Source organism: Hyperolius riggenbachi, chromosome 4 (assembly GCF_040937935.1).
Source record: "Hyperolius riggenbachi isolate aHypRig1 chromosome 4, aHypRig1.pri, whole genome shotgun sequence".
Lineage (NCBI taxonomy): Eukaryota > Metazoa > Chordata > Amphibia > Anura > Hyperoliidae > Hyperolius > Hyperolius riggenbachi.
Window position 1 is genome coordinate 335,020,064 of NC_090649.1, and position 15,095 is coordinate 335,035,158.

The window sequence follows — 15,095 nt, forward strand, 5'->3', positions numbered from 1 at the left end:
AGGTGTGTGCCACTGCTACCTTTAGAAGTGACAGCCCATGTTAATTAATGCAGGGGTCCCCAACCACCAGTCCGCGGCCCAATACCGGGCCCCAGGAAGTGTTGCGCTGGGTTATGGCTACATCCCCTGCCTCTTCTGACTGCAGTGTGCAGCCGAGGCTCTAATGTAAATTTACCTTCAGCCGTGCAAGCCGGAAACCTCCAGTCCTGCCCCCTCCATCTCTGTTCCTTATTAGCCGCGAGTGCATGGCATCAGTGCCCGCGGCTACATCCCTGACTCTCCTCACAGTGCCTTCCCTGCAGTCCATGGTGTGTACAGTCATTTTGCATGGCAGCCCCTGCCTGCTCTGTCAGTGTACATGCGGCCTGGCTGGCCTTTTCTGCTCCCCTGGAGCCTTTGCTGGCTTTGCAGCTGAGGCAACGTGTTGCCTGAGAGTGACCTGGTGGGCTGTGTGTGTCAAGCGAGCAGGCGGGCATTGGGGAATCCTTACTGCTGTTTGCCTGGTTTAAAAGAGGAGATGTCGCTTGACTAAGCTGTAGAGGAGCGGAGGCCATCACTGGAGGTTATTATTCATACTTTCTCTCGTTTTTTTTCACCTAGCTGTCAATTCTGCCCCTTGAGTTTGACAATCACACCCCCAGTTGGTGACTGACCCCTGACCTGAGGGAAGCCCTGGGTGGCCAGATAGTAGTGTCAGAATTCTAGCGGTTTATTTATGCAGGAAAAGCGGTCATGTGTATGTTTTAAGTTTTAATGTTCTATGCAAAATTTCATTGTAAACTGTAAAGTTAGGGTACTTCTTTAAAATATTTCTCTGGGACGTTTCAGCACATTCCAGGCAGTGAACTCATAAGATTATTTTAGTTACAGAAGCTAAACATTTTTGTTCATGTTGCAAGCATCTTTCAAATGCCAAGGTTATAGACAAGCGTTTTGTTTGAAGACTAAAAGAAACAAGTTTAAAAGTCACATTACTGCAGCAATCATATATGTATATTAGCTCTGTTATTACAAATAAATATTATTAATCTATATCTATCTACCTTCCAAAGAAGGAAAGAATTATTGTTATACCCTATAATTACATATAAGTCACATCTGCAGACAAGATGGCTGGTGACGCCCATTTTCATTTACTGCGTCAAAAATGACCTGATAATCAAATGTTAGTATGTGCAACTCTGTTAATTCTCACAAAATAAGTTAAATAAGGAATTTGTAAACAATCTTAGGTATTTAAAATAAAATAGCGTTTGACGGATAATTCCAAATTAGGCAGCCATATTGAATCCATGTGTATAAAAATAGGTGGTTTTGAGAGCTTTCAGAGACATCCACAACAAATCTCTCCTGAAAGGCACCTACTCAGCTACAAGCCAGAAGCTACCTTCCCACACGTGGTTCTAGATGCTGAAGAGATGACAGAGAAGGGGTAATGTGCTTAATATTCTGGTGATTTACTTTATTAATTTCTCAGCATTAAGTTCTGTTAAAGAGACTCTGAAGCGAGAATAAATCTCACTTCAGAGCTCATAGTTAAAACGCCGCTATCCCGCGGCTAAACGGGAGTCCCTTCACCCCCCCCCCGCATACCTTGGTCGCAAAGTTGGTCGTATATTTTCCTTCCTAGAGGCAGGGCTAACGGCTGCAGCCCTGCCTCTAGTCGCGTCTATCAGACGCGCATCGCCGTCTCTCCCCCGCCCCTCTCAGTGAAGGAAGACTGAGAGGGGCGGGGAGAGGCAGAGGTACGCGTCTGACAGACGCGCGGGAGGCAGGGCTGCGGCGGTTAGCCCTGTCCTAATGCGGAAGCGCTCCCCGGCTGCACAGAGGGGATTTGGGGGTGAAGGGACCCCCGTTTAGCGGCGCGATATCGGCGGTTTAGCAGGGGCACACATGCCCCTGCTATCTATGAGGTCTGAAGCGAGATTCATTCTCGCTTCAGACTTTCTTTTAGATGTTAGCAAGAAGTTCTGTTAGAAGCTAATTTTATGCTATTTTTTCTAGACGATTACTACAAGTTTTTACACAGCTACTAGATACACAGCTATTGATACAGATGAGACTACTTTTGATCCTATTCTAATAAACACAACCATTATATACTTTTTTGAATGTGCTTTAAAGATTGATGATTGCTTGGCTCTAGAGGCCTGATGAGATGGAGTACTTTTAGAAGGAGACGCTACTTGGAACTGTTCATATTTTGTATATATGCTGTATGATAAGAAAATACATTCTTTTTATATAAAATCATATACTGAGTGCTCCGATTTATTTCAAGGTATACCATCAATCTATAATTACTGTTATAGAGGGTTCAGACCACGCTATGCCGGATTTAGAGGATAGCAATGCTTTAAAGGCTGGTCCTTTACTGAGTTAGCAATCATGAAAAAAGGCAAGAACCGTACAGGTTTTTGACAGTAGCAGTGAGTGGGCCCCACTTAGTAAAGGGGAAATTTGAATAAACTACTTGTGATAGCACACCAGTGTTAAAATGTTAAAGCAATAAGTCACCTAAAAAATGGTTTTAACTTACCTGGGGCTTCTTGCAGCCCCCTGGATTCCCTCCGTGTTAACGGCGTTCTACTGATCCTCTCCGGTTAGCAGCAGCGACTCCCGCAAATCTGGCCCCTCGCCGGCTACTGTGCATACGCGGCCCCAAGCAGCCTGCAACCTAATCACTTTCCCACCGGGCCTTGGAAAGAATGTCTTGCATTAAAGTGGTCCTCGGGTTCAAAAAGTTTGGGGACCCCTAAATGAATCGGTAATTTGCATCAGATGCGTTTTTTTCTGCACACTGTGCACATTTTTATTTTATCGCACATTTTGAACACTATGAACTTGCGTGGAATGCACTGATAAGGGTTTGCACAAAACAAGTACATGGTTTATTGTATAAACAAAGTCACAAGCAGAGCTATCCTGTAATTTAAAGCAACCATACCTGTCAAAAGCAGGTGCATTGGCCTCCAGCCCTCTAGTGAGTTTAAGATGATGAGAGCCAACCTGTAACAATGAAGACAGAAGTTTGTGATATTTTATCAAGTAGTGAAATAAATACTGTGAACTATGTATGTATATATACACATACTGTATAGAAAGAACAAATATCATGCATATTTATATAGAGCTGAAGTACTTATTTGCCAAGAACAGCAATTCAAGGCACCAGTTCACATCTATATCACATTCTTAGGCTATTTTTGGCAGGAAGCAAATGATGGCACACCCTCATCTAGCTATTACTCCTGTCTTCGTTCTTAACTACTCCTCTACCTGTAAACTATTAATTTACCCACGTAATTGGGGCTCCAGCTATTGCCAGTGCCCAAATTGCACAGTTTTAATCAGCAATTTGAGGTATAGCTCATGCCCCATGCCCAAATGACTAAGCTATAGCCCTAATTCACATTACAGCCCATACCAGGGCCATACAGATAGCAAAATAGCATCTGGGCTTAGATCTGAACTTGGTGCTGGAAGAGGAGAGTGCTAAACATATTAAAAAACATCTAGAGCAGTGCTAAAGGTGTAGAAGGTAGTTTAAGGATCACATTCCCAATATTCTGCGCACAGTCTGTCACCACAGGAACATACACCTTGTGCACTTTCCTCCTAAGGGTTAACAACTCACCAGATCTTCTGGCCCAAATCAGGACAGGCAGGGCTTGTGGGGTATTCAGCCACCTCCAAGCCTCTCTGGCAAACTGCTGCTCCCACTGTATCCTTATCCTTGACCCACTGTCAGCACACCTCATAGGACAAATAGTACTGTATATTCCTGCGTATAAGACTACTTTTTAACCCTTGAAAATCTTCTGAAAAGTTGGGGGTCGTCTTATACGCTGGGTGTCATTGATGCCGGGTAATACGCCCTATCCTGTTACCGCCTCTCAGATCTCCCTGCTGAGGGAGCGCAATCTATTCTTCCATACCGCTCTGATAAACAGGTAGACAAGGAGAGCTGACCAGTCTACTTAAGGAGAGTTGACCAATGCAACAATTCAATTAACTATATACTGTTATATACTGGGTAACACATACAGTACAGCACCAGTATCTGTTCATACACAGCACCAGTGCATGATTTTTTTATTTTAATTTGGTGTGCGTTGGAAGAGAGGTAGTCTTATACGGCAAATATATCCCAAACTCTATATTTTAACTGGAAAAGTTGGAGGGTCGTCTTATACGCCCAGTCATCTTATCCGCCGGAATATACGGTAAAACACTCTACATAGCATAAAAGCACAGTGGACTTTATTCAATTCACTTTTCTCCCACCTTTTTTCCTAGGAGATCATGTTTAATCTTTTGTTTAAAATAGCAGCTTTTTAGCACTCTGCTAGTTAAAAAGTCTCAAAAAGTATTTGAAAAAGTACTGTCAAAATTATTGACTGTTAAGTATTTTCTTGCTTGCTGGTGGCTTAACGGGCATTGAATTGACAAGATGTGAAAATATCACATAGGATAAAACTTAGGAGAAAAAGTGAATTGGATCAGGCCCAGTCTCTTAAAAAAAAAAAACGGAGCACAATCCAGCTGACGTGATTAGCGTTGCTAAACAACATGCGATACCAGCAGACGAAAGGATAAACTACTTCTACTTCTGTCACTCCAACTCTGCTCACAAGCTGAATTCTGCCCTCCTAGGCTGTTGCAGGCTGCAAGTTAACACAGGAAAAAAAACAAGCAACCTTGTCACTGGGTGAGCTCTGTAGCCCCGGCATGTTGCCTAGCAACAAAATGCATTGGGCGGTGCGATGTGCATTGGAACCAGCTGCATGCCTGACATGGCAAGTTTAAGCTTGCTTGTTTCCTATAAGTTTTAATTTGTGCCAGAGGATCTTGCAAATCCCTTAGTGGAGAAGTGCATGAGGTTTATGTTCCTGTGGTAACAGACTGCTCACAGTTATGCTGAATATTGGGATTGTGATACTCAAACTACCTTCTACAGCTTGAGCGCTGCTCTAGAGGTTTTGTCATTTGTTTATGCCTACGTGGAACAAGTATTGAGAGCACTGCACCAAAAATACATATGAACTGCTTTTCCCCTGGGAGCTTAATGCCAATTGGAGTTAGACAGTTTTGCATTATATTGAGCTACTTTTATGATCCAATTAAATGTAAGTGCTTACTTTTTTTTTTTTCAGGGCCGAAATTGGTCACATTATCAGTTGGACATGCACTTGGCGGCACTGATTTTCATCCAATTCGATTATAATAATCAAATCAGATGGTCTATCGGCCGCCAAGTCGCCTGATGTATGGCCACCTTTAGCGACAAAAGACAATACACTCTGTACATCGCTGTGGAAGATGACGGCACTATATACATACTAAATAATAATAAACTCTGAACAAACATGCAGTTCAGGTGTTTCTAACTGGAGTCTGACTTGGTTAGCCACATAGGTCTCGATTCATAAAAGCAGTGCGATAAAAAAAAATCTGGGAGGGAAAATACCGCACTCGGTATTTTCCCGGTCTGTGTGCTAATTCATAAAGATTTTCCCAGCAGCCTTTGAAGGTTGGTAAATTACCGCAGCCCATTGAGCGGTAGAGCAGTGTGGCGATATCTCTCTTTTGCCCTGCACAGATAACTCACACAGACGGCTCTCTGCACAGATGACTCACACAGACAGCTCTCTGCATAGATGACTCACACAGACGGTTCTCTGCACAGATGACTCACACAGACTTTGGCTCCCTGCTCAGACTTTCGGTTCCCTGCACTTTGCATTGTTAACACCTCACCAGAGGTGTCGGTAACTTGTTAAGACCTCACCAGAGGTGTCGGTAACTTGTTAAGACCTCACCAGAGGTGTCGGTAATTATCGTCAGGCTTACCGCTTGTTGAAGGCTTTATGAATTGACATTTGCTCACAATTTACTGACATGTGTTGGAGGTAACTAAAGCCAAGTCGGTAATTTTGTTCACTGCTCAGTAATTTCAGTTTTTCATGCGGTAACAGCCTTTATGAATTGACACATTGCTAAGTGCTCGGGAAAGTCTGCTGTTTTCAGCTTTACTGCATGCGGTAATGCTTTATGAATTGAGGCCATGGTTGCTTCAATGCTAGTTCACACTCGGCACTTGCCCGCCACTTGCCCTGCGATCATGTTCGGTCCGGGCAAAATCTCGCGGTTCAGCGCGATTTGAATTAGAATGAGTATCACATCGCAATCGCCCCAAAGGCGCTGCATGCATCGCATTGTTTCGAAATCGCAAACGCTGCAGTGTGAATGTATCCATGGGGATATATTGGCAGCAGCACTTTGCTGATTGCCAGCGATCAGCAAAGCGCTGCAAAAGTGCTAAGTGTGAACCAGCCCTCAGGTGTGCAATTCAGACACTGCAGCCAAAAAAGATCAGCAGGACACCCAGGCTACTGGAATTGTTAAAAAGAAAATAAATACGGAAGCCACCAGATCCCTCTGAATTTAGGTGTTCTTTAATGCTTCTGGAATTTTAGGGAAAGAAGCCACTGATTTTGATTCACCATTGAAGCAAACCCTTTTCACGGTTTACTTTCACAATGCAAAAATTTTACTTTTTTTTTTTACCATTTTAAATGTTATATGTTTCAGTTATCTAAAAAGGGTAAATATAATATGCTAGCAGCATGGAGTTTATGCATTTAGCTTCTGAAGAACATTAGATTTACTGTCATTGTCTTGTAACAAATTATTTAATATCAAAAAGTACAATTACAGTACCAGAAGCACAGGGCCATCTGAGGTACCAATAACCTTGTTTGTGTCTTACAGGATCTGAGAGTGGTACGTGTTGCCAGTCTAATAATTATAGGAGGATTGTCCGTGGTTTCTAGCTAAGCCTCTTACAGTAATTGTAATGTACAAATCCTTACTTGAAAGAGCTATTATACACTGCAGCGAGGATTCCATTTTTGTTGCTATATTTCAAGCACATTATTATGAAATTTGGGGGGAAAAAAACCTTGTGCAGGTATGCCGGTAGTTTTCTTCCACAGCTAATTTACTTATTCCTTCAGGACCTGCATATTTGTTGTTGTATGATATAACTTCATTTTTGTTGTTGTACAATATAACTGCAGTTTCACTTTCTGCAAGCAACACAGTAACATCATTATGGTGTCTCATTTGAAAGGATTACAAAGGTGGACAGTTTTGATCCAGAGGAAGGCAAATCTCATCATAAAACTTCTATTATTATTATAGAACCATCACAGAGCATTATGTTTTTGCATGAGGCGTAATTCCAATTCCTTCCACCACTCCTGATGTTTGCTGATCTCCAATTTCTACAGTGACCCTAAAGCCTAGTACACACATCCAATTTTTATTGGCCAGTGACTGATCAATTTTACAAGGGCTATGGGAGGGGGACTGCAGAATATGGATGTTACAAATAGGAAAACATTTGCACATGAAATAGAAGGGGTCTGCTGGACATAAGAGAGATGGCTTAAGAGAGGAAAAAGTATAAATCTAGCCTTGTGTATGTGAGCAAGGGTGTCCAGATTCTCAAGAACTTTACATTTTGATATGAATCTGAAATTGATTTTATAGAATTTGCTGTAGAAATTACTTTATTATCAAATATGTTTTTAACTTTGTCAAAATGCAACAGGGCCATTCAACCAGCCTAAGCAATATGATAAGATCCATAGTTATCTAGAGATGGATGATAAGATGCCAAATCTGACTGACCCAATTCTAAGCTTTGAAATGCGGCTTACCACACTGCAATGCACCATCTATAGACATTCAAAGTGTGGTTGGTGCATTGCGGTATAATGTTTGCGGTATGCTAATGAAATGCATTCAGTGCGTTACCACTAACATGCTCGTTGACAGAAGAAATGAAGCATACTTTTTACTGTATACTTCACTGTACCTGATGCAACACATGGATAACGTGCGGTGCCGCTGTCCTGATCCAATGCATTGCATTTCCGTTGCAACAGGGAACGCAGAACAACGTCCACTGTGAACATGGCCTAAAGGATTACACTGAAGAATAGTAGTAATAATGCAAAAGGCTCTGATGTACTCTCTGTTTCTGTGACAAATTTGTGACAGATTTAAAATGCATTTTTCCTTCTCTCTATACTAGGTGTACATTTTTCATTGCTGGAGGAAAAAGGGAGGATAAGGAGGCAGACCACTGAAAATTTCTGATGTGAACATTATTTATGGCTGTACATTTTTTTGTTGATGTTTTTTCCTTGCGCATCACCTCACCAGGTGACCAGGTGTCTAACTGTAAAGGATTGCGGAATGGCCGCCGCATGCTCTGACGGAGTTTCCGAGTCCAGTCCAGCGGTTTACGCGCGGCGACATGTGTCTGACCTGGTGCAGCCTTCCTGTGCACATAGGCTGAGGAATACACGCGCGCGCGTGGCGAGACAGAAGCTTTATGGGAAGCAGAGAGGAGGGAGTCAGCTGATCCAAGTTTGTATGCGGATTGGCTGGAAGGGACTGGGCGGCGCTGGGCAGCGCTGCACTATATAACCACTCGTCCCTCAGTCTCACATCGTCTGCCGTTGCAAATGCTTACGTGTTAGCACTCAGACCTCAGTCAGATCCAACAGTGTGTTTGAACCAGGAAGGACCTGGGAATCGACACTGAGCTAGAATACTTTCTCATGCTTATGTTATATTATGCTTTAGACCAGTTCCAGGGTGTTGTGACTACGGACCTCACACCCAAGACTAGGATACTGTGTCAGTTCTATGTTATGCTTTAGACCAGTTCCAGGGTGTTGTGACTACGGACCTCACACCTAAGACTAGGATACTGTGTCAGTTCTATGTTATGCTTTAGACCAGTTCCAGGGTGTTGTGACTACGGACCTCACACCCAAGACTAGGATACTGTGTCAGTTCTATGTTATGCTTTAGACCAGTTCCAGGGTGTTGTGACTACGGACCTCACACCCAAGACTAGGATACTGCGTCATTTCTATGTTATACCTTAGCCCGGTTCCAGGGCATAGAGAATAGGCCCTCACACCTAGTTAGTGCAAGCCTGTTTATATTAGCAGCAGGGCTTCCTGCAACCAAGCCTAGGCCCCTCTCCTAGGGAGCCTTTGGCCTAGGGATTCACCCACAGTCTGAGGTGAAATCCCTTCTTCTTCATACCTCCAGTTCCTCTGGCGGTTCGCTCTCAAAGTGCTACTGTTACACTGTACACTCACATCTCAGATGTTCAGAGGTTAGACATACCTGGATTATTAGTGATTCTGCAGATCATTCATAATCTGGTGTATATCTGCATTACTGGTGAATCTGCAGTTCACCAATAATCAGATTCTCTCTGCGTGTTGACACCAATCGTTACACTAACCCTCAGAAAATCAGCAACATAACTGGTCAAGACTCACATAGCTTCCCCAACACACAAAAAGCTGATCTAGTTCAAAGGATGGAGTAGGATCTGAGGACCTTAGCAAGATCCCGCTGTTAGTAATTGCCAGTAATTAGTATGTTCCAAGTATTACTATTGTTTCTTTTTTGCCCTTTTGCCTGTTCTTCATCCATGTACACATATTGTAGCAAATGAGTAAAAGTTTTGCATAACTGCATATTAATGAACTGGAGTAAAAATCTTGAATGGGAGGAACCGTTAATCATATGGCCCCTACTTAATAACTTTCAATATATGTTTTAAAACACTACATTTTTTAAAACATTTTGTAAAACAGCATTTGATAGTAAAGTAAGCAGAGTGATATTTCATTTTTGTGATGAGTTAGGCTTCCGCAGTTCATTTGTGGTTTTAAAAATTTGATTAACTAATCAGAATTAGCCCAATAACTTAACAGCAAGCTCTGGCACAGGCAAGGCAAAAAACATTTAAATCACACTTTTCTCCTGGCAGACTCAAAGCACTTCAGGGCTGCAGCCACTTAGGGTGCGCTCCACAGGTGAACAGTATCATTAGGGAGTCTTGTCCTAAGACTCCTTACTTGTTACGTACTGGCTTGATAGAGATTTGAACCCTGGTCAAAGTCTCAAAATATCACATCAAAGGCAACCACCTTATTTTGTATGGTATTCAGCTCTAAGGAAGCCACTGCAGCAGTTTAAGGACTGGTTTACACTGGAGGCAATTGTGATGCGCTTGCTGATCAGCAAAGCACTAGTGCAATGTCACTCTTTGAGAGTGTTCCCGCAGCAGGGTTGTGATTTTGTTTAAAATTGCAAACATGCTGCATGTAGCATTTTTTGACCTGTTCAGCTTGAATGAAAATTAAAAGACACACATTCATTCAAAGATTTCTCTGGATAAAAAACAAAAATCACAAGCACTAGGGATTGTGTTTTGTGGTGTGAACTAAGCCTAATGCAGTAGGATTGTCCTGTTCAGCGGAATAGCACAGAGGGCTATATGAAAATATCACTACATGTATAACTAAAAATCTGTACTGCGGGAAATGGCTGATGCAGAGGTTTCTCACCAGGTATAACAAATGAGATCTGACAGCTACAAATCTGGAAGCTTATAGAGATAAAAAGAGACATAAGCAGGAAATGAGCTTTCATAGCTGCACAGAAACTATTCACTCTTAAGGTGCCCATACACTCGTCAGATTGGCAGCAGATAGATAAGAAATGCATCTGATGATCTATCTGATGCGTTTTTAGAACATTTTTTACCAGGATAGAATTCCAACAGATTTTAGTTTGAAATCTATTGAAATTCGATCTGATGGCATTTTTTTGCCATCAGATTTCCATTAAGGCCAATGCAAACTGATAAGCAATCTCTTCAGATCGACCTAAATTTTCCACCCTGCAAGTTCGATGGAAATCCATCGAAATCGATCGAAATCGGCCATCGATCGGTCGATTGGCCAACCGATTTGCAATCGATCGATCGATCGGGATCGATCGGTCGGCCAGAAAATCGGCTGAGTGTATGGGCTGCTTTATGGAGAGCCATCATCCAATGTTGCCCTATCACTGTGCAATCTAAGAAATGGTGATTATTATACATCAATATAGTTTACCTGCAGTCCTGGCTGTTCCCAGAACAAAGGGGCCGATCCCCTGATTTGTACAAAAGAGGACACGTTATGATCATCCATGTATATTGTCTGTAAGGAGAGAATTTGGAAGTGAATATATATTCAAATATCAGCATTAACAACAGCTCTAAAATGCAGTATGCAGACAAGTACAACTAGAAAGTCATGGCAAATTCTGAACATATAACACAAACATGTGTAAATGCATTGCACACTGGTGACGTCACTAGGGGGGTAGAACTGGGACACTCACCGGGACCTATTGCTGGGGGGGGGGGGGGGAAGAGGCCAGTCCGTGTCCCCCATCAGTAAGGGCTGCACTGCGGTGGTGAACCCGACAGAGAATCAGCGGGGCAGCCAGCGTCACCTATACACGCAGGCTGTTCACAGCTCTATTCTGCTTCTTGCAATAGACTGCTGCCACGCCCCATGTCTTCCCGGGCAGAGAACGGTAATTTTAAAGTGTCCCATACAGCCTGGCCTGAACTGCACCATCATGTGAACTCACCCAGCCAGCAGTGAGTGAATCTGCTGCAGGGTGAGTGGAGACAGAACTGCTACAGCTGGGAGCTCCTCTGGGTAGAAGGGACAGGCAGGACCTGCGCAGCACTCCATCTGTAAGTTGGGACAATTTAGATAAGCTGCTCATGGCAAGAGACAGAGGAGAGTGCTCGATCCTCATACTGCTAGACCTTTCTGCAGCCTTTGACACAGTTGACCATAACATCTTGATAAACAGGCTACAGGAATACTGCGGCATTGATGGCATAGTACTTCAGTGGTTCCAATCCTTCTTGAGTGGCAGAACCCACAAAGTGTCTATGGGGCCCTTCCTGTCCACCCCTGTAACACTTAAGTATAGGGTGCCCCAGGGCTCAATCCGCTCTCCCCTGCTTTTCACAATTTACATGCTACCGTTGGGAAAATTAATCCAAAAACATGGCCTGACATACCACTGCTATGCAGACGACACCCAACTATATCTTTCCTTCAAGCCTGGTGTGACAGACCCAACTCTAACTATAAACGCCTGCTTATGTGAACTACAGCAATGGATGAATGACAACTGGCTGAAACTAAATGCAGACAAAACTGAAGTCCTTCTGATTGGAGGGTAGAGCATGATAACAAAACAACTTAACTTGCAGTCTTCACCACTGGGAATAGGAGGCACGGATCTACGCAGCTCTGATCATGTGCGTAGCCTGGGAGTTCTAATTGATGGGGATTTAAACTTCAGAACTCAAATCTCTGCTGTGGTGAAATCATCCTATTTTCACCTGAAGAACATTGCAAAAATCAAGCACCTCATACCCCCAGAAGATCAGCCAACCTTAGTCCACGCCTTCATCACATCCCAACTGGACTACTGCAATGCTCTCTACACTGGCCTTCCAAAAAAGGTCTTGTACCGCCTACAGCTGATACAGAATACTGCTGCCAGACTGCTAACCAACCAACCCCATCACTGCCACATAACGCCAGTTCTGCATTCCCTTCACTGGCTACCTATAGAATGGAGGGTCCTATTCAAGATCGGCCTACTGACATTTAAATCCCTGAATAATCTAGGCCCTGGATACATGAAAGATATGTTACAGCTGCGTAGCAATCCCCGCATTCTCAGATCCACAGGTTCTAATAATCTAGTCATACCCAGAGTCCACTTGGAAACTTTTGGTCCCAGAGCCTTCTGTTATGCTGCCCCTACATTTTGGAACTCCTTACCTCAACAGATCAGGACAGCCCCATCCCTGGACGTGTTTAAATCCAGACTGAAAACCCACCTGTTCAGTCTGGCATTTGCAGAAATATAACTTTTGTTGTGTGAATACTTCATCCTACTAATTACTGAATCTGAGAGAGCCTAAGCGCTTTGAGTCCTATGGGAGAAAAGCGCTATAGAAATGTTATTGTATTGTATTATTGTATTGTATAAGCTTGATTGCCAGCAAGTCCTGCTTCTCTTATCTCTTCTTGTTCTACAGTGTTCTACTCTGTTTGCTGACTATCCCTCTAAAGCCTGGTCTACACGTGCCGATGTTTCTTATCAATCGAGCCACTGATGCGGCATGATTGATAAGATCCGACAGGTCCGATCTCGCCGCGGCCGATTCCCCGCGGAGTGGAAGATAAGCAGCGCCGGCGGGGACGAGCGGGTATCGAATCCGACGCACGCGCGGACGAGCAGGGACGTGGCGGGTACGCGCAGGGATGCGGAAGAGTCGAGCCGCCGGATCGCTACGTGTATACCAGGCTTAACCCTCGAGTAAGAACAAACCTGATATTTTTTTACACATGACACCCAAGCCTGGCATACTGCCATTTGTGAAATATTCAATGGTATCACGAATGGGAGACAAATCAGAATAAAAGACAAGGAGGACCCAGAGGTTACTACACTTACAGTAACCTTATACCACAATGGCAGTGTCTTGATACAGGGGGCAAAACGTTGCTTAAATATATTTGAAAAGCTTTATCCCGATATTGAAAAACTTGCAAATAAGGCTGAGGACCAAACTCCAACACAGCAGAAACAGCCCCCCTCCAGAGAAGACCAGGCACCAGAACCCTCACACCTCTCCCTAGGGTCTCTCAGAGACTGTCTGTCCCAATCAGAAAGAGACTTCACTCTTTTCAGGGATAAAAACTAAAAGCAGCCAAGGTGTGAAAAATGCAAATGATCAACAGAGAAGAAATAGCCAGGATAAAAGCTGAGCACACTGCAGCCTTGAATGAAATCAACATTTCCCTACAAAAACTACAGGAGGAAAACTCACAACTTAAAGAGGAGGTCTGGAAAATAAAAATATTACAAAATAAAAATATTAAAACAGCCACAAAAGTTAGAGGAGACAAAAAAAAGCACAAAGGCCACCACAAAACCTGTGCCGACCACACAGGATGCAATAATCACCCAAGAGACCAGTGACAATCACAGCCATCCAGCCCCCTCCCCAAATACTGCCAACACAGCCTCACCCAACAACCCACTGCCCAAGTCTAAACACCAAGCAAATGGCTCCTATAAACTTCGCAGTCCTGACATTGTGCTGGTTAGAGACTAATGGAAAATGCCTGGACATAAGGAGACTCTTTCCAGGGATGCATGTCATCAAGATCATCAGTTCAACTATTGAACAAGTAACACAGGTCATTAATGAGCCCTATTTCACCGACCCAAAACATCCCATCCTGCACACCGGCACCAATGACATTACACAAGAAAACACCACAGACCAAGAAGCCATCACATACAAATTGTCACAAATGGTTAAAAGGGCACAGCAGAAATTCCCCAGCACAAAGATTATCCTCTCTTCCCTGCTCCCAAGAAAAGACATCCCTCACCAATTAAACAAATCAATGCAGAGCTGGCCTCCCATCTCAGATCCTCACCAGACATACAACTGGCACAGCACACCGCAATCACAACCCACCATCTGTACAACAACAAGCACCTTAACAAACAAGGAGTCAGCCGCCTAGCAAAGGAACTAAAGGACATGGTGCTAAATAGACCCCAGAGACTCCAAGAAAGCCCTAACTCAACAATTAGACAGCAAACCACAATGTCCCAACACCAGAGAGAGAGCACACAAGCATGGCAAACATGTAGGAAACCGCCTGCCCCAGAATGGCAACACAAAGCAACAGAGGGTAGCATCATGGCGGAAATCAGAAATTTGCTCATCAACCTACATAGCATATTGAGGTGACAACCACAATAGTGTCCACCCTTCCCCCAAAAGTACTGAGTCCTATGAAAATTTGTGCTCATTACAAGGTAAACCGACTCAAAATGACATCCCTTATCATCAGTAGCTGGAACATCCAAGGGCTAAAAGCCTCAGCTTTTGGATACAAAACTAATGTTCCAGATTTTAAAAAGAGACTTAAAAATATTGATATCCAAATCCTCCTGGAGACATGGACCCGGGCAGAAGATGAATCTTTCGTACCAATGTAGTACCGGGAATTCTCCATATCTGCCCAGAAAAACAGGAACATTAAACAGGGCCGCTGTTCAGGAGGCATAATAATCTGGTACAAGGAGGAGCTTACAGAGCA

The 15,095-nt window shown here is 43.5% G+C and overlaps 1 protein-coding gene across 6 annotated transcripts in view; it reads right to left on the minus strand.

The window, feature by feature from the left end:
* Positions 1-15,095, minus strand: part of SYNJ2 (synaptojanin 2) — a 289,087-nt gene that overhangs the window by 192,651 nt on the left and 81,341 nt on the right. For all 6 annotated transcript variants that reach the window (XM_068231852.1, XM_068231851.1, XM_068231850.1 and 3 more), the window contains 2 exons: positions 11,004-11,090; positions 2,948-3,009 (listed from right to left, as the gene is read on the minus strand). In XM_068231852.1, coding sequence (XP_068087953.1) covers positions 2,948-3,009; positions 11,004-11,090 — 149 coding nt within the window. The remainder of the gene's footprint in view (positions 1-2,947; positions 3,010-11,003; positions 11,091-15,095) is intronic.